Source organism: Lagopus leucura, unplaced genomic scaffold (genome assembly GCF_019238085.1).
Source record: "Lagopus leucura isolate 7727_CA_CO unplaced genomic scaffold, USGS_WTPT01 Super-Scaffold_100001, whole genome shotgun sequence".
NCBI classification, from domain to species: domain Eukaryota; kingdom Metazoa; phylum Chordata; class Aves; order Galliformes; family Phasianidae; genus Lagopus; species Lagopus leucura.
The window spans coordinates 17,573,503-17,595,388 of NW_024962262.1; the positions used below are offsets into that span (position 1 = coordinate 17,573,503).

General features: G+C 35.0%; 1 protein-coding gene across 1 annotated transcript in view; it reads left to right on the top strand.

Annotated features, from left to right (window-relative positions):
- The window catches only part of PCDH17 (protocadherin 17), an 81,131-nt gene extending 60,527 nt beyond the window's left edge, over positions 1-20,604 (top strand). Inside the window, exon 4 of the mRNA XM_042867913.1 lies at positions 19,922-20,604. Within this exon, the coding sequence (XP_042723847.1) occupies positions 19,922-20,604 (683 nt within the window). The remainder of the gene's footprint in view (positions 1-19,921) is intronic.
- Positions 20,605-21,886: the final 1,282 nt, after the last annotated feature.

A 21,886-nucleotide genomic window follows, 5' to 3' on the forward strand; every position in this document is an offset into this window, starting at 1 on the left:
TAAAAAAGTGTGTTCTGCAGAATAAGTCTAAACTTGCAATCCTTATTTTATGCCCAATGCTTTTGCCTTTCCCACTCTCTCCAGTCCTTAAATTTTGATCTAATATCTAATAGAAATTTGTTGGCCTGTTATGACCAACTTGTCCTTTAATATCTTGCAATTTATCCTTTCCTTAAACTTTGCTCAAAATATGAGAGTATAGAATCTACTCTGCTCAGTTTTTGGAAGTAGTACTAGGAGATCTGTGCACAAATTACTTTTCTCTTATGGAAGAAGTAGGAACATGAACAAGTTAACTTAAATCAGATCTTACTTGACTGGCGTAGGAGAATATGAGTTTCATTAACTTATGTGATGTAAGACAGCTGGGCACAACAAGCTGGAGCATGTCTTCCAAGAAATTTCAAAACAGCTTCCTTGAATACCACTGTGAAAGAAATAGCACAATTTTGTACTAAGACCGATAAATCAAAATAGACCTTTCCTAACACGGAAACAAAATGAATCCTATCTGCAGCTCTGCTCATAATCTCTGCCAAAATTTTGTGCAAAATATATTTCTTCTAAAAAAATATATCTTCTTCATTCATAGAAGACAATTTTGTATTTAGGGTAGAGAACCAAGCTTTTTTGTATACTTCTATTTAAAGATGGTAGTCTACATCTCTATTTAGACACTTAGATTAATTCTTACAGCTATTTAGCAGTGGGATTCAGCTCAAATGTTGTCTAGGTTAAGGTAAACATTCTGTTGATTCTTTTAAGTAGATTTAAATTGACATTTACTATAATAGGAACTTAGATACCTAGCTGGAGTATAAACCTCCTTCCTTGGAGTCATCTAAGTGTCAGAATCTGGGATTATGTCCCACTTCCATTCCACATGGAAAAAAGTATACAGCTGTATGAACACCATAAAATATTAGTAGATGTTCACAGAATCACAGAATGGCCAGGGTTGGAAGGAACCGCAAAGATCATGAATCTCCAGTCCCCCTACCACAGGCAGGGCCACCAACCTCCCCATTTAACACTAGACCAGGCAGCAGGCCCAGGAGAGTTCGTCAGCATGCAGAAATTCCGTAGTGTGAGGAATCTGATGTCAGACACCTATCCTCATGGCTTTTGGTTCTTCTTTCATCCTCCTTTTCCTCCTGCCTACATAACATCCCTGGGTGCTTGAGCAAGAGTCATGTGAGTACCCCCTGAGATCGCCATCATCCTGATATAAGTCCACACAGAAGACCGCATCACAGCTATTTAGCTGCAGCTCATCTCTCTCTCGCTGCCCTTGGCTTGTCCATCTGGGTCCCTCAGACAAAGGATTTCATAACCCTTGCCGAGGAATTGCCTGGACTTGTTCATCTCTGTCCCCAGCAAGCTTCGAGACACTGAAGTTAACAGAATAATATCTTATACCTTTCAAAGAGTTGATTCCCCTCCTGTTTGTAGGCTCCCTTTAGGTACTGAAAGGCTGCAATAAGGTTACCTCGCAGCCTTTTTTTTCTCCAGGCTGAGCAAGCCCAGCTCCCTCAGCCTGTCTTTGTAAGGGAGGTCCTCCAGTCTCCTGATCATCTTTGTGGCTCTCCTCTGGACCCTCTCCAACAACTGTCTTCTACTGGAAGCTCTAGACCTGGATGTAGTATTCCAGATGGGGCCTCACAAGAGCAGAGTAGAGGAGGACAATCACCTCCCTATTCCTGCTGGCCACTCCTCTTCTGATGGAGCCCAGGATACCATTTGCTTTCCAAGCTGCAAGAGCACATTGTTGGCTCATGTTAAGCTTTTCATCCATCAGGACCCCCAGGTCCTTCTCTGCAGGGCTGCTCTCAAGGACCACTCCTTCCTTTATGGATGCCTGGGATTCCTCCGGCTCAAGTGCAAAACCTTGCACTTTGCTGTGTGGAGCCTCATTAGGCTCACCTGGGCCCACCTTTCAAGTCTGTTGAGGTCCCTCTGAATGGCATCCCTTCCTTCCACTGTGTCAATCACACCACTCAGATTGGTGTCATCAGCAAACTTGCTGAGGGTGCACTCGATTCCATCGTCGATGTCATTGATAAAGATGTCATTGATAAAGATTTTAAAGAGCACTTGTCCCAAGACAGTCCCCTGGGGGATGCCACTCATTACCAGCCTCCACCTGGACATAGAACCATTGATGACCACCCTCTGTCTGCAGCCTTTCAACCAGTTTCTCATCCATAGAGTGGTCACCCATAAAATCCACATCCTTCTAATTTGGAGACAAGGATGTTGTTGGGGACCATGTCAAAGGCATTGCTCAAGTCCATGTAAATGACATCAGTTTAGTGTCAGAAGCAATCTGGACTCACTAGTGAACTTCTTTGCCCAGGCTTATCAGCTGTTCCACAAGGAGTCATTTAAAGATATTTTACATTGATTAGGCCAGACAGTGACGTTTGAAAAACTTAGACAGTATGTAATTTACAGTAGTGTTCACAATCTCCTTGGTGCTTTGCACATACTCAAGAAAAAGAAGACTTGGTTAGAGAGATCAGTCTTTCAAAAGCAATTATGGAAATAATAATAATAATAATAAAATGATTTGATTTTTAGATGCATTTTTCAAGTTTTATTTTGTTTTCATTTTTAGAAATTCCTGAAATTGCTGTGTTTGTTTGACTGGTTTCTTGGTTACCAGAAACTTTTGAAACAGTATCTACCCAAGCACACAGGACTCATAAATAAGTTTCTGCGTTTTATCTGGATATAGACATCTGTAATAGAATATGTAATTGCCCAATATAACTGAAAAAATGATTATCTCAGATTATTAAAAACTGGAGACTCTTGACTGAAGGAAACAATTATCAATGCCTGTCACCAAGAAAACTTCAAATGGACTTACCTTTCAATACATCAGTCAATAACAAAAAAAAAATTGCAGAAAATAATCATTAATTAGTTCCATAGCTCATGGAACTGTATGTTTTGTTAGCAGGTTATCATACAGAGGGTAAAGTGAAACTGCATATTTAGCATGTTTGTCATTGGACGCTTCATAAAAGTGCTTTCTTGCAAATGAGAACAGCTTGACTTTTTTGTACTTTTATAATTGCAGTATATTAATAGCGTAATTTTTTTTTTCATGCATATGGAAGATGACAGCTTTGTTTCTGTAATAAATATTAAAAGATATCCTTGTGAACATCTATGTTTATGTATCTGTATGAAGATCTCTCTGTCAAATTGTCAGTGGGATACAAATCTGCTTTTGCCCTGTAATTTTGCCCTAAATGGTCTCTTTTGCCAAGATCCATTTTATAATTCCAAAATTATATGCACATCAAAGACAAACAGTTTAAAATGAATAAATTGCTAGATAATTATTTTGTAAAATTTTTGGCAAAGCTGAATTTTCACAGATGAACTTCATGTTCAGCAGCTTACTGTGTAAATAGTGTCAATATTATGTGCCCTAATTCAGGAACATAATGTATTTGTGCTTGATTTTGATCATGTGTCACTTCCTTAAAGTGAAGAAAATTGTATATTCCTTCTGAAAGGGATTAAAAGTGAAAAGTGAAAGTATGTAACTTGACTTGAATATCAAAAATCATGCAACTTTATCATGTGGGCATGCAGCATACCTGAAGATGATGTTTTAAAGTAATTTTTGTCCTTTATACAGGCAGAATAAATCTTACATCAGGTGTGTTCTAGCCCTCAGCCTGTTACTACATTTTAAGATATTCACATGGCACAAGTTAAGGATTTTATCTATATTACAAATCTGATCTCAGAAGGCTTTACATTTCCCATTGCAGCCTTTGATAATTCAATTAGTCTCTCAAAAAGTTGGGAATAGCTGATAAATTCACTTTAATGTTAAATCAAGTACCCCAGCAGGTTTCACTTAATATGATTGCTTCTCAGGGAGTTGAGCTCTAGAGGTGATATCTCCCAAATGGAGACTTTCACAAGGAATACATGGGCCTTGAGAACAGATTAAAAGAAGTATTTGTACCAGCATACATAATAAAGTTGCAGTGATCTCATTCACTCAGATGGTTGTCCATCTATTTTAAGTTAATTTAATCAGCAACCTTAGTTTTCTTCATGGAACAGATTCCAGAAACGTGATGAATGATCTCAAGAACTGAGAATGTCATTACGCAAGCTGATTTTAACCCTTCCCTTTAAACACTGTCTTTAGGGATTCCCAAATCCTATTGGCAGATACTGGTTGCTGAATAACAAGTAGGAGGGGATTAGCTACATCTGCATTGACCATGTCTTCAGAGAATGCTAACAATAATGCCAGTTCTGATTGTCTACCTCTAGGAAATGAACAAAGAGTATGTGTTACATGAACAACAGGATTTAGTGTGGTAAATAGATGGAGGTCCCCATAGAAATCAGAAATAGCAAAGCAGAGAGAGAAAAACCCAAATAAGAAAATGCTGCTTACTACTAGCAACCAGCTGGTATTAATAGGTAGATTGTCATTGACCTTCTATATAGGATTACAGTCTTGCTAGAAGGAAGACTTGAATTTTAGATGTATTCATCCATGTCATCAGAGATACATGTTATCATCAAAGAGAAGGCTAACTGTAACAGTGGAAGCATACACAAAATGTTGTTTCTTTTTCAGAAATTGAAAATAAATAGTGACCAAAGCATATATATCCCTCTCTGTGTGGAATGCTTTATTTTGTATTTTTATTCCACTTTTTCCTGTTTGAAATTAAATGGGAAATTATATTCATTGATAATTTGCTCTTTGTTTTATAAAAGAGATTCTCACAGTAAGCAAAGTATAATGTTACTTTAGATATTATTTCTTTCAAAGGAAGAGTTTCAATCAAATTAATTTCTGATGAATTCGAGGGAAGTTCAAGAGAGACATTTTGCATAAACATTTAAAATTGATATATGATTTCATTTTTCTTACTTTAAAATTAGATTACATAGTAGCTTCTTTCTATGCAGTTAACCTATTGAAGACTACTACTACTAGTAGTTTTATATTTTTTTTCATACAATTTTATCATTGTTTTTCCTTAATATACCATTAGGGTTTTTTTTCTGTTGAAGCTGAGAATATCTATTTCAAGATAAGATGGCTGAAAATCTGAAAGCAGTTTGTAATATCCAGCTGTAACTGAGTTTATTCGAATATCATGTAAACCAGTAGGCTGTAGTGGCTAAATGTAACCATGCTAATGTATCACAGAAACATTTGATAATGTGGATGTGCTCTATAGGATTACCATCATTGATTTTCCACTTGATTATCTTTAAAAAAAAAAAACTGCTAAATAAGCATATCATCTTTTCAGAGGACTGTGACTGATGTTTTATGAAAGTTGTTGACAGTGTGGGGATCCCTGTTTATCATCTCAGCCTGACTCCCTCAGAAATGCCATCACTTAATCAAAAAGCATATGCCAAATTTAAACTGATAATTTATTTAAAGAAGGGATGAATATTTGGGCTGATGTTGGAAAGACATAGATATAATAAATGGGAAAGCTTAAGCCTACTGAATCTTTAAAATAGGAATTTTGAGCTCAGAACCATTTCTGGGAATGAACTCAGTGATTGATGGGTGTTTGAGGTATAATAAAAATATAAAATAAATATTATATTTAAATAAATAATTATAAATATTTATATAATATAATTGTTAAATAAATATATTTATTTATAAATATAAATAAATATTTATATTTATATTTAAATATAAAATAAATTTTATTTTGGCATATTGTATATTTTGTATTTTTGAGAATCTCAGAAAACCTAAAATCTCATTTTGAGTTCCAGAGCTATCAATTCTGCATTCTCAGGACAAGCAAGAAGGCACGAAGAATCTGATACATAAAGCTGTCTTCCTCTTAATTTCCTAGTTATGCATAATTTAAACGCATGCTTTGGTAATATTTGCAAAAGATTTGTAGGTCTGAACTGTTGATATGAGAGCAAATTGGAATTTAGCACTCTTCTGCATACTGCTCAGTGCCATGAATTTTTTGGGATTCAGATAGAACTCGGAGCCAACAGAACATGGGCAGCAAAATCAAGGTACAGTGGCTCAGGAGATTTGGTGGGGAGTTTGGCTCTAAATTCAATCAGGAGGAAGGATAATGTGCTGCCTACTATCCCAGCTTGCTCTGTACGTGAAGTGCAGCTGATCAGCTGCTCTAAATTTATCTTGCTAAATTCCTGGCAATAAAAATATAAAATTAAATAAAATTATGAAGAATTATTCATACTGGTCAAACATTTTGCTTGTATAAATGTGGCAGCCTTGTACATCAGCAAAGCCACTCCCTGCTATAGCTTTGATGAGAAGTCAGAACCAGACTTCTTGTCAAAGGAACCATAGCTGCTGTCTTGTGGAGGGAATGGATCAGCTACAGTTTTCCTCAGTGAAGAGGAGCAAGTTCTTGTGTGTTCCTGCAGGAAGGCATTCGAGGTGCAGTACTTTGAAGGAAATTTTACTTGTGAAAGATACAGTAGTTAGCCATTAGTGTGGCAGCACAATATTAGAGGAAAAAATTAAGTTGTTTTGCTTTTGCATAGAAATATCTCAGTGGAAAAAGAATTTTGATCTGACTAGACAGCAAATGAGTATTCTGTAAATATCCTGAAAGTTACACATGCAGGTAATCACTAGAAAATTCCTTTGCAAGGGGTCATTTTTCATACTAACATGGACACATTAGAAGCACATCTTGGAAAAGAGTATTCATAATGCTGAGTTACACACCTGAGTCCCATTCAATAAAGGAAAATTGGGCCCTTAGACTTGCAACAAATGATAAGTTAAGTGTTAAAAAGCTTTACCAATTAACTGAAAAAGTCAAACCATTGTGTGTATGTGTCTCTGAAATAGAGGTAGGCAACTTCAGAATCTACCTGAATGCACACTGCCTGTGCATTTAGTGAAGATAGTATTTTACCTGGCACGTATTACCAAGTGCAAAGTAACTCTTCGAATCCACTGTTCTCCATTGTCTCTAAAGTCATCATAACAATTCTAGCTAATTTTAATTGCTGGAAATTCGATTATATGGTTGTCTCTGCTTCTAAAAGATTATTCATTTTCTTATAGCTGCTATTAAGCATCAGATAATAAAATGATATTCAGCACCTCAGTCCACTTTCTGTGCACATTTTTTTAATCCTTTGACCGATGAGAACTCTCCCAGAATTTCTTAAATTAGATGAAAGATCTCATTTGTCTCCTTGTTGCATGTTAGTGAAGTTTAAAGAAGAGAGCTAATAAAATTATAGTTTGCCTTCATACTCAATACGATTTAATGTACCTGATAGGACCTGCAGATTCAGCCAGGTCATTTGATGACTGCATAGTTCAATTTTGGAACTTTAAGGAGTATCCCAAACAGACTTAGGCAGTTATATTTGCTTTAGGAAAGAGTATGCTTTATAGTCTTTCTTGTAGAAACAACTTCTTGTAAAAGGTGTATGTTAAGTATATTTAACTTTGTTGCCATGGATGATGGCAGATGTCAAATTATCAATACTGATTATTGTTTGTGTTTATTTGCATTACTTTGCTGGAGGGTTTGAGATGAACATTGACAGGCTAAAATAACTTCAAAAAGTCTTCAGTTTACTGTTCATTCTATGCAACTACCTGCATCTTTTAGAGTATTACTGTTCTGCATGGTCTGACTAACCAAAGAACAGGATTTTCCATGCTCTTTGATCTCTTCAAAATATATTGAAATCAGAAATCAAGTGCTTTGCCTGAGTTTGACTTCACTGGCAACAGTGAGCAGAATAATTTATTAGGATGTAGAGTCACCCTAACATCACCTAAAGAAATTATGACATATCTTCAGAATAGGTCCAACTATGTCTGGCAAATACCTGAGAGCTCTGAAGTCTAATATGGATAAAAGAACATGGAGGTACAACCAAGAAAGTTAAAAAAAAAAAAAAAGAGAGAGAGAGAGAGAGAGAGAGAGAGAGAAGACCTTGCCAATAATGCAAAAATAGCTCTAAGAAAAACAAAACAAAACAAAACAAAACAAACAAACAAACAAAAACAACCTATAAATATCCTATTATTTATTTCCTTTGCATTAATCACATAGGTTAGAGGATTTTTACATACTAATACTAAGGACAATTAAGTCTGTTTAACACAGAGACAGATGCCAGATGTATTCATGTAACAGTTACGGAGGAAGCATATGCATAGTATCAACTCTACAAATAGTCAGGCTCCCTAGGTGCTCAACAGTTTTGAAGCTATGGGAGGGAATGTTTTTATGTTAGAACATTTTCCCTTGGTGGCAGCAAATTAGCTGCCTTGTATCCATCTTCAGCTGCAACTGGGAAGTCACTTGAGAGCTTACAAATAAGTTTAGCGCTCTGCTAAACTGTGTGTGTCTTAGATACCTGAGAAGAAAATGTACTATGTGCGTGTTGTAACAGATGAGCTAAAGAAAAAGAAAAAAAAAGCTTGTTTTCTTGCTTCCTGTAAGACAATTATTTTATATGTTAGTTCCTTACAGAATTTATGGAAGGTCAGACTGAGCCACTGAGCCTTAATTTCAAACACAGTGCTTCACATAACATTTTTTTGTCTTCCTGGGAGTTAAGGCAATCATGAGATCCAGTTTTGTCCCCTTTTCATTAGCTGTGAATGGAAAATGAAAACCAAAAAAATCTGGAATCGACTCTTGTGTTTTCTATCCAAGAGAACAAAAAAGCTGAGAGGAGTGGCACCCATTTAAATGAAATCATGGTGGAAGGTATGCATGAAACTGCAAATGATGTAAATATTACAATGATGGCTTCCAATAAATGGAAAAATATTAAAAACACTCAAAACTTAATCGTATTTTGCAGCATTTTATAGCATGTCTGTCCTATTTCTAAGGGTATAACATCTCCATCATCTCTGCACAGTAACGATTTTCTTAAAGATATATAACATAGACACTGACTGACATATTCTGAATCCTTCAGAAGCTTTAAAGGTAGCAGCTACAGCTTCTACTCACTTTGGCAGAAAATGTTTAACTTATCTATTACCTCACTGCCGAGTTTCCTTCAAAGGGTTTTTGTACAAGTTATCTGAGGGCACCTGTAAGAGCAATTACCTTGACTACATCTGACTTGGTGGTGGTTTTTGTAATTAGCTTTTAAGTCTACTTCCAGAACTGAAACACATTTCTTATAGGAATTTGACACCAATGAAAGATTTCCAGAGACCAGAAAAATTACTTCTACTGTTTAGCAGTCTTAAAAATTGAAGATATTAGTGAAAACAATGAATACACGATGTCAACATAGAAAATAGATCCTAAATTATCCATTTTTCTTAAAGATATGTTTGGTCATGTCACAGTCCTCTGACATCAGTATAATAAACGAAGCCGTAACAAATGCAAAGACGACAAGTAAAATTATGACTCTCAATTGAGCAGCTCAGATGCTGCAAATAAAAATAACTGCCAGGAGAGATTTTCTGTTTCAGTGTTGCTAATATATATAGTCTCCTTGATCCTTGAAATAGAAGAAAGAGATCTTGAACATAGGGGTTTTGATGAAGTATCTGGGGAAATGAAGACATGCATACCCTGAAATCATCTTTAGTACCTTTTGGAGATTCATTTACAGTTCATGGAGAACTTGAAAATATTTTATTCAATCTATTTACATGTACAATTTTCCTTACCAAAATATTTATATTTAGAGAGTCAAATTCAAAAAGGCATCCCTTATTATTTCTTCTGATTGATCTAATTAAAGCACCATGCAGGGAGAAAGCTAAGTAGGAAAGCATTATGAAACTCGAATTCCTAAAAGAGTGCGGGTGCTCCATAAACTGGCACAAGGGTATTCCCATTCTAAGATCTCTTTTGAAGGTAGTGATAAAACATAACACCAGCAATCTGCTAAACAATAGTCTAGGGCACCATCTAATCAAACAATAATGAATATGCTACTTATCATGGCACAGGGAGACTCCATATGAAACTGTTTAATTATTTATTTTCTTTTTCTGGGAAGATATGTCTGTGTCTCTGTGTCCAAACAAGAGTTCCTTAAGATGCCTGAACCTCTTAAGTTGTTTTTTAGTCCTGTGACCAAAATCGTTCTTCCTCCTGCTTGATCAGATGCATTACACCTCCCATGAAGTCCAAAGTGTAAGACATTTATATCAGCCTTTTGAAGCAAAGAATGTTACCCAGTGGGCTTTTCCACCTATCAGTATAAAACAGGCATTGTCACATTATGCCTGGTAAAAGAGATTTTAACTGTAAATCCAGGCATGCTGGTAGGTACATGGGGGAAGCTGTATTCCTTTTTTCACCAAAGTAGCCAGATTTTGAGTGATTCAGCATGAGTATAGCCTTTAGAAATATCTTTTCTGTGTGTGAGAGAGAGAGATTCTGCAAAGGAGAACTGCATTTGGAAAGCTTTCATGTGTTGATCCATTATTGGATAAAATTGAGCTCCTATACAGAACCTTAAGTTCTTCAATTCAAGAGAATTTACCTATATTCAGAATGTAGAGCCACCGAAACATGCAGAAACAGATTTGTCTGGAAACCTGTTTTTCTCCTCAGTTGCACCCTCATCAGTCAATGTCTGTAAACAAGTTGTCACATCCAAATTTGAAACAAGCTTACAAAGCAAAAAGCTTAGTGCTTTGTAATTAAATATTTGTATGCTGAGATAATTGGCAACTGGTGAGGAAGACTCACCAGTATAATATATAGCTAATCATTGGTGGCTTGACAGTGTGACAAAAGAGGATATCTTATGAAGCTTTTACATCAAAATTTTCAGGAAATGTCAACAGCATGGTTACATTTTCATTAAGTTTTTTCTTTCTTTCTTTCCCATACATTGCTTTTGTTTGTTATAATTACTTGTTACCTTGTCTCTGGATGTACAATCTATCATTATTTGTATAGGATGCAGCAATATGGGGCTGCTTAATTACTGGATACTTAAACATCACAACACAATACACAGTGTTAGCTTTTACTAAATGTTACAAATTAGATATGGAAATTATTGATATTGGAGTGCTAGTACAGAAATAATCTCACAGTAAAAGCTGTGGAACTGCCTTGATCAAGAGAAAGAAAATATGTTATATAAAGATATTTCTTCTAACAGATCCTCAAGCCTACTTCCTTCTGCTAATCACTGCAGTTTCGTCACCTTTCTTTTCCAGGAAGTGGCTTTTGGGCTCTGTAAGATTTATTGTTTAAAACCATGAACTTGTCAAGTCACTAAAGTTGCCCGGTAGACTGCTAAGTGCAGAGTTGGCATAGAGAGTCCATGTACATTCCTGCCTGCAGCACTGGACTAGGAAGGGCTTTTACAGCAGGATGGGGAAGAAGCCAAAATATCTTTTCATGACTGCCATGTGGTACTTTTGCTGCAAATTATGGAAGGTACCAGTTTGACTTACAGGTGAACTTTAGAAACCAAAACTGGGTGTCCATTCTTAGCCTCTCCTCTTTCTTCTTCAGTAGGAAGAAATAACTACTCGGAGAGGCACTCTTCCTCACAACTGCCCCAGCCAGATAGGAAAGCAGATAATGAAGCCTCCAGAAGCATCCCATCCCCTTTCTTCTGAGTGATTTTGTCAAGTTGCTGCAATAGAACATAAGCAACAGTTTCTAAGGCAGCTCAGCTCCCATTAAGGTTGTGGAGGGTTGTTGGGATGTCCTTTTCCTTTTCAGTGTGTGGGGCTGGAGTATGTTCTCAGTCCACTGTCTGCTATGAAAGGGCTGTGTTTATACATTGAGAACATACATTTGAGAAGCGTATGGATAAATGTCAAAGGGCATGGGCTATGCCCAGAACATGATAGAAACTGTTTTTTGTGCCTTGGAAGTTCTGACAATGTTGGGAATTTTGGAAGCAGAGCCTATTCCTGTCTGTGACTCACAGGTCTGATTTGCCTCCAGAACAGCAAGGCAGAGGCCAAAGACCCATTGTTGGGATCTGTGGACCAGCCCGTTGTGAGGATGGAAAATTTTCAGGTAATGAAAATGTTTTCTTGCTGTTATGCTGTCTTTAACTAGAAATATATGATTGCAATTAAATTAAGTTGTAAATATGAATTCAAAGCATGTTTATGTAAAAAAAAAAAATAAATAATTAAATGTTCTGTAGTGCTTGCTGTATTACTGCAATATTTCTCCAATATTTATGGTCTTGGACAGCTGAACTAGAATTAAATCCATAAGCTCACCAGCTTCTTTTTACATTAAAATGCCTTATGCCATGTCAACATTAGAAATATATTCTATTTATCCTCTGTCCAAAAGACAAGTAAGCAACCAAGAAAACAAAAACAAAAAACAAAACAAAACAAAACAAAAAAAAAACAAAACAAAACAAAAAAAGGGAAAACTTTGTAAGGATTATAGGCCTCAAATGCTTTGTTTTAATATCAGAAAAAGACCACAAAATCTAAGAGGTTTAAAAAAAGTGGCGTTCTGTTCTTATTTTACTGCCAGTCATACTGCTAATCTGAACTACATAATTGCTTTGCCTAACAGAAAGGAGCCTTTAAACAGACAAGCCAATATAAATACTCAGAATGGAGACAGCTCTGTTTAATAACAGCAAACATGTGCATAGAAGTATTTGTTTACCTCTGCTCATTTATGTCAAAATCAATTGTAATTAAACAGGAATACAACCACAGAAGAAGTACTTTAGCTGATTGTTCTTGTCAGAAGTATCATATAGCCATAGTCCTTAGGACGTCTCAAAAAAGCCCATTATTTTCCTCTTCTAATAAATATCTACATACCATCCTTACAGTTATTCAGTAAAGGCAATTGTCTGTCTCAAATCCAAAGCTTTTCAGGTGTATTACAGGAATTGAAGTTTTGAAAGGGATAGTTATTTATATTCTCCTTTGGACATGAGCTGTTTATTGTTCATCTGTTTATACATATGTACAGAAGATACAGGTCATGTCTATTTTAAGTTATTAAAATACACAAAACACTTCATTCTACTAACCTGAAGGAAATACTGTTCTTTTCCAAGCCCTTCATAACATGGTTGTGGTCAGATCAGAGAAATATGCGCTACAGAACATATACATTGTTTCATTACTGAGTCAATTCTTAGTGGAAATGCTAACAATGAACACAAATTCACAAAATCAAGGGTAAAATGATAGAAAGTCAGTGTGAACTGTATATATGCATTCAAATATTAGTCTCTTTCTTTGTAAAGCAAAGCAAGGGTCAGTAAATACGTGAATCGCCGCCCCCTGTGTAATGCAATGAATAATAGAGTATTTCAACAGTGAAGGTGGATAGCAGTGTCCAACTACAAGCTTCAGAAAGAATATCACTTTTGTTGATCAGTCCTCCAGTGTATTTTTCATTTGGAGCTGTTATCATTGAGGCATTCCAGTGAACCATCCCTGAAAATTATTGATTATTTTTTAGCTTCCGTATTTACAGAAAAGAAGAGGAAAAAAATCACATCTATTAGAAGGAGTTATTAGTGTGATAGTAAAAACTAAGTGTCACCTGTTGTAAGAGAGGTAAGGAGTAAATGAACAAGACGTCTGGAGGAGTAATTTGCATTGCCTAGGTCAATCAAACATAACAAAATATTCACTATTAATTATGTATTTATTTATACGAATACTAAATTAATCTTCGCTAATGGGCATATGTTTGTAAAGAGGAACACTTTTGTTTTATATTTTGTGAGTAACAAACTCTTGGAAAAGAATGGACATGAATGACAATTTACCAAGTCAAATCTTATAAATTATGACCAAAATTGTGTCTGCTTTGCTTCACTTCAAACACAATTTGATAAAAGCATTTACAGGTTTAGGGAGGAAAATGATTTTATATATATATATGCTTGTGTATGTCCAGGCTTGTGTGAAGGTAATATACACATACATACAAACATATATTTTAAATCTGATTTTCGTTATGCTCAAACTTTCACATTCCTCATTGCATTACATGGTGTACTTTTATACAGACTACAGTTTTCTTCATCTTACGGGGTATATTTCTTGGAAGTTTTTATATGCTGAGGTTTTATGTACAGGGATTGCTGACTTTTGTTTGCTTTGCAGCTTCATGTATGTGTGTGCAATTAAAATAATTAGGGCCCAACTTAATTGGAAAACTATTAATTTATGAAGTCATTTTGGCTACAGTAAGTCACTGTTGTGTTTTTTGCTTTTCTTAAGATAAAAAATTACAAATTTCTCTGTTATCATTATGCTAATTTTATGTGATTAATAAATTCAATTGCAATATCTCAGTTTTAGCCATTGAAGGGAGCCAAATATCCAAAGCATTAATCAATTAATTAGTAAAATATGTTTACAGTGAAATCAGTACCTGTATTTAAAGGTATTCATAGTATTTATGAGGAAAGAATAGAAAATTAAACAAGATCATCTTTTGCAACAAACTTGATACAGAATGCAGACATTAATTACTAACTTCTCTAGTAAGGCAGAATAAAATACGTAACATGTGTGATAGGTTACACTAAAATACATACCTTGCATTGCAGTTTATATTTTTCCAACATATTTTTTTCCTACACCATCTTAAATTTCAGTACAGTAAGTTTCCTATCTAGGTGACTTTTGTTTCCAGACAGCTTCTTTCTTCTTTCTTTTGATGGCAGATAATTTAGCAGCTCTATTTTTGTGTGTGTTCTCCCTGAAGTGCATGAAGCACTTCTGACTGTTTACCCTTAGAGCTCCAGAGAGTTTGGAAAACCTCTAGGCTGCTTCTGTTTATTGTACACTCTTGCACTGTTAAAGGTTTATTTTCAACTCAAGGAAGACAATCATAGAAATAAAGACCAATGTTGCATATTGCTCTACCAGCGCATCTTGATGGACAGTGCAATGTTTTACCTATTTTATGTATATATATTTATATATTTATATAGGTACCTTTAAATTTATTCAGTTTTCTCACAAACGCTAATTTGGCCTTTGGTGGTGATAGTTCATTTCATATTTGTAGTTTCTACTGCTAGTACTAAGTGGGCCTGCTCTATTTTTCTCACTGTTTGTTATATGTAGCAGGCAAAATTACAAGCTAATAGTGAGATGAGTGGCTTATAATGTATGATAATCAATATTTGAAATCCATTTCCCACAGCGTGATGCAAAAAAAGTGAAGTGAAAGGTGCAGATTTTCAAAACTAGAATACAGAAGCTCGTGAACCTGCCATGAATAGGTGGTTTTTACTTCAAGGTCAATCAGGATATTTTTCTTCACAAAACTACCTTCTTTTTTTGGCTTCATATTTAATTCTCTCACTGCTAAGGTGCCTGAGGATCGGAAATGGAAAGTTAGTCAATACTATGAGTATGAATGTAATCCTGCTGTAGCAAATGCAGGAAGTGAGAAGGGAAAAGATGTGACATGCAATATACATGATATATATGCTGTATGTTATATATCTCTGCTACTTAAAGAGATTGCCAGTAAAATTTGTATTTTTACTGATGCCAATGAATACTGCAAATACTGTAAGTTATCCTCATATTCAGTGTATGTGTGCACACATGAAGTAATAAATTCAAATCATAGAATGTAACTCAGTGACAAAATTAAACAAATCAGTTTTGAAAACCTCAAAGCATAGTTTTTGGCACACTACTAAGTACCTAGTGTAGTTAATGCATTTCCAGTGGCTGAGAACTTCTCTGATCTCCATCTTTCATCTCAGGTTTTCTCATTTCAGTCTCAGTTTGGGGAATAATTTTATTAGCACAATACAGCCAGGTTTTAAAATGAGACTGGAAAAATGAATCTCTTATTACATAAGTTGTTCAGCTCTGCATTTTATATGTATATAGGTTGCTTTGAAAGTAATGCCTCCTATTTATTTCCATGGAAACTACAACAGATATGAAGAATACAATAACACTGTTTGAAAGAGCAAACCTGAAGCTGCAAAACACTATTTTTCAATGCAGACACTACCATTAGCTATGCATTTTCACCAGTGATGAACAAGAGACTGAATGCCATGATCATAAAAATATGTACGACCATCCGGAATCTGGTTTGTCTTCCGTGTCACTGTCACCTCTGCTGGAATGTACCACCTACCATCTCACTGTGCTTATACTCGCTCCTTGATCTCTGTAACCATTCAGCAAACGTTGATGATATCAATTGGAGTAACTTTTTCTGCATGTAGTTCAATAACATCCCTTCGTTTCATATGCACATTCATGTCAGACATCATTTTGTCAGAGTGCCTCTCTGCTGCCATCTGTCACACAGCAACAAAATGCAACGAAATAGTGGCAGGGAGATTCAACCTCTATTGCCATACCATCAACTGACATTAGCCTCTGATGTCATGGGCCAAGGTAGTAAAATAGGAGATACTACTTTTGGAGCAGCCTTTCTATATATGTTGAATGTAAAAAATGGAAAATTATGAAAGATAATTTTAAGTGGCTAAAGGGCTGTAAAAACTGTGAACTCTCAATGCATTAAATATGATTATTATGTTTTACAGACAGTACTACATTCTATTTATGTATTTATTTGTTTTCTGCGAGATATAAAGGAAAAAGATTATTTCTGCTTTCATGAAATAATTTAAAAGAGAGCAAAGTGATAGGGAGAAATCTTTGTTCATTGATTATGCAGTACAGAGCATTTAACAGCTGCTAACAAATGCATCATCTTTTTTTTTATTATTTTATTTAAAGGAAATGAAATTACATACATTAAAAAATGATGCAAAATGCAGATAAATTTGCAAAATAATACAGTTAGTTAGTAAAAATAAATTTCCTAGAGAATCCTTTAAAAGAACCAAAAATTTTACTCAGCATTGTAGTGCATTCCATATAAGAGTGAAGTAATTTTAGATATAGGTTTAGATATAGGGAAAAAATAGCAGAAACAATTTAGAGAAAATATCTGCAAAATCTAAAATTTCAGAATTATTATAGAAAGGTCTTGGTTTGCATTGGCCTTGGAGCACTTTTTTTTTGTTTGTTTATTTCTGTTGGATTTCTATGCATAATAAAACCTAACCAATCTTTACCTTTTATTATCTATTGCCCATTCCCTGTTAAATCTTGATAATTTGAAACCTTCTTTTCTAGTATTTTTGCTCTATATATCCCATTTAAAATATTGTGATTTGATTTGTTTGAAATGCAGCAGCTGTTTGAAGCTGTGGAAGCTCTAGAAAACAAGATCCAAAATCTTAGTGGAGGTGAACTAATGGTTGGAATGAGGTGTCTACGTTGTCCTTTATATGTATGAAATTTATAACTACATTTTTCATTAAGCAATTGTCCTGTATTTGTTGTGCCTGCAGGCATGAGTGCCAATTTCATCTTATTCGAGTGAAGCAAAATCAGAACTTTTCCTAGTTCTGTCAGTGTATTACAGTGTTAGGGCTGGGAATGTATTTTCATCTTGCTTTTCATTATGACTACTTCAGCTTGTATTGTACGCTAAGATCAGCATGAAGTTTGCTTATCCTTGGAGATCCCCTACAAATTTTATCTTTAAAGCATGCATGTTATATTCTTTTCCTCAAAAATCACTCTGTATCCTTCTCTAACTGTACTTCATTCTTTCTTGCTTTTGTTATTTCTTTTCTAAAAGTCTTACCATTCTTAGATTTAAGGAAGGAAGGAAGGAAGTATTTATACAGAATTAGAAAATTTTTTAAGAACTGTATTAAAAATTCACAGATCTAAGTAAATTTTGAGTAACGTATCATTTTCTTATCATAAGTAACTAAATAGGTTAGATTTAAAACCAGACAAGCCCATAAAGTAAACCAAAGCAAAACAAAACACAATGAAACAAAAGTAAAATTCAAATTGAATTGATTCTTCTTTTTTAAAATTTATATTTATTATCATTATTGTTGTTGTATTTATTTTATTTATTAGACTAGATATTAGGAAGAAATTATTTACTGTGAAGGTGGTGAGACACTGGAACAGGTTGCCCAGATTGGCAGTGGATGTCCCCCACTTGTAAGCATTCAAGGCCAGGCTGGATGGGGCTTTGAGCAACCTGTTCTAGAGGGTTGTGTCCTTGCCTATAGCAGGGCGTTTGGAACTAGGTGATCTTAAAGGTCCTTTCCTTCAAGATTTTTCCCTTAAGACCCAAACCAATCTATGATTCTATGATTCTATGAATGATCTCACTCCAATTCAACTGATCATTGTGATGTAAGACAATTTTGAGTATATTTAAACCATATTGTATTCACGTCTTTTTATAAATGTGAACAAATTTATTTACATTATTGGATACTCACAAAAGTAATGATTCTTTTATGTCAGGTTTATGCAGTGCAGCTGTCCATGAATCTAGTGGTTATTCATAGACATCATGAGATTACAGGGGGGTTATTTTCTAATATGGAAAGATTATGACCCGTTAGAATTTGTCCTATCATCAGGTCAAGAAGTTTGTTCAGCTTTTGTAAAGACCTGTTGTGGATGTCTTTGCAAATGTGTAAAAATAATTCTGACATATACACATACGCATACATATTTACAGGTTTTGTTGTTTTTTTTTTTTAATATTTTATTTTATTTTATTTTATTTTATTTTATTTTATTTTATTTTATTTTATTTTTTAATTTAAAATCCAACTGGAATTTAAGGCATTTTGTATGTACTGAATTCCTCAAATCAAATTTGAAACCGATATGTCCACTCTGTTGATCAAAATGCTTAATAGCAGTGTGTGGCTGATCAAAACCCAGAGATACTAAAAGGATTTATGGGGTCATGATTGATTGGAGAGTACCGAAAAAATCCAAAAAGAAGTGAAGGTAATTTGCATCATAGCTGTCATTCTTGAGAACAAAAGAAAAGAAAACAAAACAAAAACAACCAACCTTCACAAAATCCTCACTTAAAGCACATTTCTGGAATTTTCCTGCTTCCTGAAATTGAGTTAAGGTCATGTATACAATTTCAAAACGGTGAGTAGTGGTCCAAACATATTCTGTTACTTCAAAAATGCAGTCAAACTAAGGTTTTTAAAGCTTTGTAGGATGGGAAGTATTAAAATTTATGTTCTAGAAATGTAGTGAATTAATATATATATATATTTAACTGCATTCTTTGAAAGAAATAAGAATATAAAAATCCTACAATCATTATCATTTCAAATAGTATGTCATGATTTGTCATTCTTCCAAATCGTATGTATTGAGCAAATCCATTTTCAGTTATTGCACCAAAACAAAAATGGTAAAGCTGATTACATGATCCATACTCATGTCTAATAAAATTGCAATATGCGCTTTTTGACAAGCTTATATTTAATTCATTCTGATGGAAAATTCTAGTTCTCTGTTCTCAGCAGGAAAAGTAGGCTTTTTAAGAAAACCTTTTTATTTCGTGACTGTCATACAACATAACAATTACAAAAGAAATGGAGGTGACAAGAATGAAAAGCCAGCTTGCTGATTCTTGTGAAGTGTTTGTATTTCCAGAAAGACAGTCATTGCTCAGTTATTTGATTTGAAAAATTAATCCTGATAATGCCTTTTGAGTTCTTTAAGTACCGCTCACTATTTTCTAGGATGAGTTTTACAGAACAAAGCCTAACAGATTTCTACAGCAGATTAGTTTACAGCTGAAGCTCAGTTCCTCTGAGAATGATTCTCTAATGACCCCTTTTTACTTCCACTGGGCTGTGTGAATGCTTTAATACATAGAGAATAGCATTAAATAAATCTAATGTCTCAACTAGTAGATCTATGCCATCCTTCTGAAATATTTTAATTATAGCTTTTCTTTTTCTCCCTAGTTAAGACACCAGATGTCAAGTAAGTCCATCACAAGTTGATCATAGATACTTCATTAAAGAAATCCACTTATAACTAGAGTTTTTCTCTTTCTCCTTTGTTTTACAGAACAAGAAGAATGTGTTAACTGCACAGATGAATGCAGAGTGCTTGGTCATTCTGACAGATGTTGGATGCCACAGTTCCCTGCAGCCAGCCAGGCTGAGAATGCAGATTATCGCACAAATCTCTTTGTACCCACAGTTGAAGCTAATGTTGAGACTGAGACTTACGAAACTGTGAACCCCACTGGGAAAAAGACTTTTTGTACATTTGGGAAAGACAAGAGAGAGCACACTATTCTCATTGCCAATGTTAAACCTTATTTAAAAGCCAAACGTGCCCTGAGTCCTCTGCTTCAGGAGGTTCCCTCAGCATCGAGCAGCCCAACCAAGACATGCATTGAGCCTTGCACCTCAACAAAAGGACCTCTGGATGGTTGTGAAGTGAAATCAGGAGCCTTGGCTGAACCAAACAGCCAGTACTTGTCAACTGACAGTCAGTATCTATCGCCTAGTAAACAGTCAAAAGACGCTCCCTTCATTACATCAGATCAGATGGCTAGGGCCTTTGCAGATGTGCATTCCCGAGTGAGCCGAGACTCGAGTGAGATGGACTCTGTTCTGGAACAGTTAGACCGTTCAGCCCGGGATCTAGGCAGGGAGTCGGTGGATGCCGAGGAAGTTGTGAGAGAAATAGACAAGCTCTTGCAGGACTGTCGGGGAAATGACCCTGTGGCCATCAGAAAGTGAGGGGGAAAATAAGGACAGGCTGGCAGTTACATTCCTCTTCTGCTGATTAAAACTAATTAAAAAAAAAAATAAAATCCCCTGGTTGTAACAGATTTACAGGAATGAAGGAAGACCAATGCTGCTTTAAGGCTTTTAGTGAACATCTGAAGTGCCCACAAGTATGTTCTTTTCACTGCTCTTTCTTTTTGACAGATAACACTGGTTTCATTTTGACCAAACTTTCATTAGGACAGAGTCAAGTACACAAAGAACTATATGAATAAAGGAAAGACGGTGCCATTTTGACAATCTGATAGGAAGGTGTGAGAAAGGTGGAATGGAAATACGTCTGATACTTTAAGACTGTCCTCAATAGCTGATGCTGACTTTACTGTTTACGTATAAACCCCAAGAAAAACAGGGTTGAATATTTCTATTCTGTGGTGGATTGCCAGCAGTCACCACAGGCTTCTACAGAAAGTCTTAAAAGAGTTCTTGTAGTAGTCCAAGTGACACCAAACATTAACATTCATTTGTGGTAAACATTTATGTACAAAGTTATCTGCCACAAATAAGAGAGGAAATAAAAAAAAAAAAAAAAAAAAAAAAAAGAACAAGAAAACAAAAACAACACCATTCCAGATCATTTTTCAACCAGACATATCCTGATCATCAGTAAAACACTTCATATCATATTAAGATTAAATGTAAAATGATATAGTCCATCTTGTCCTGCACACACATCAGCTAATTCACTTGAAGAAGAAGAAAAAAAATAGTATCTATTTAGCATTTTAGTGTCCAACAAAACTATAAATAGTTAGTAGTAAGTTAAAAAGAAAAAAAGAGGAGAAAAATATCTTTTAAAAAGTTACCTTTCAGGCTAATACACAAAATAAATTAATGTTCTTAACACTTTTTAATTAATTTGTGGACACTAAAATAGCTCAGGAAAGTGAAAATGTCTTAGACATCCACACAAATCACACGATCATATAAATGTGCAAATGTAAGAAGATTCAGTGTGTTTACATCAAATGACATATTTTTATTGATTTATTGCAGATTCAGTGCATATGAGCCAAATTGTTGAGTGTATAAGAGCTATATTGTGTATTTTATTAAATTAATATATAGTTGTGTTGCAAAAATATTTGGGCTTATATTGTAAATGGCAAGTGTTGCCTCGGTAGCTGTCAAACTCTATGAGTTTTGTTTTTTTCTGCTTCCTTTTCCCCATGGATTTTGGGAAGCAGTGGCTCAGAGCAAAGTCTCTTGTTTAATGTATGGTCTACGAAGTACT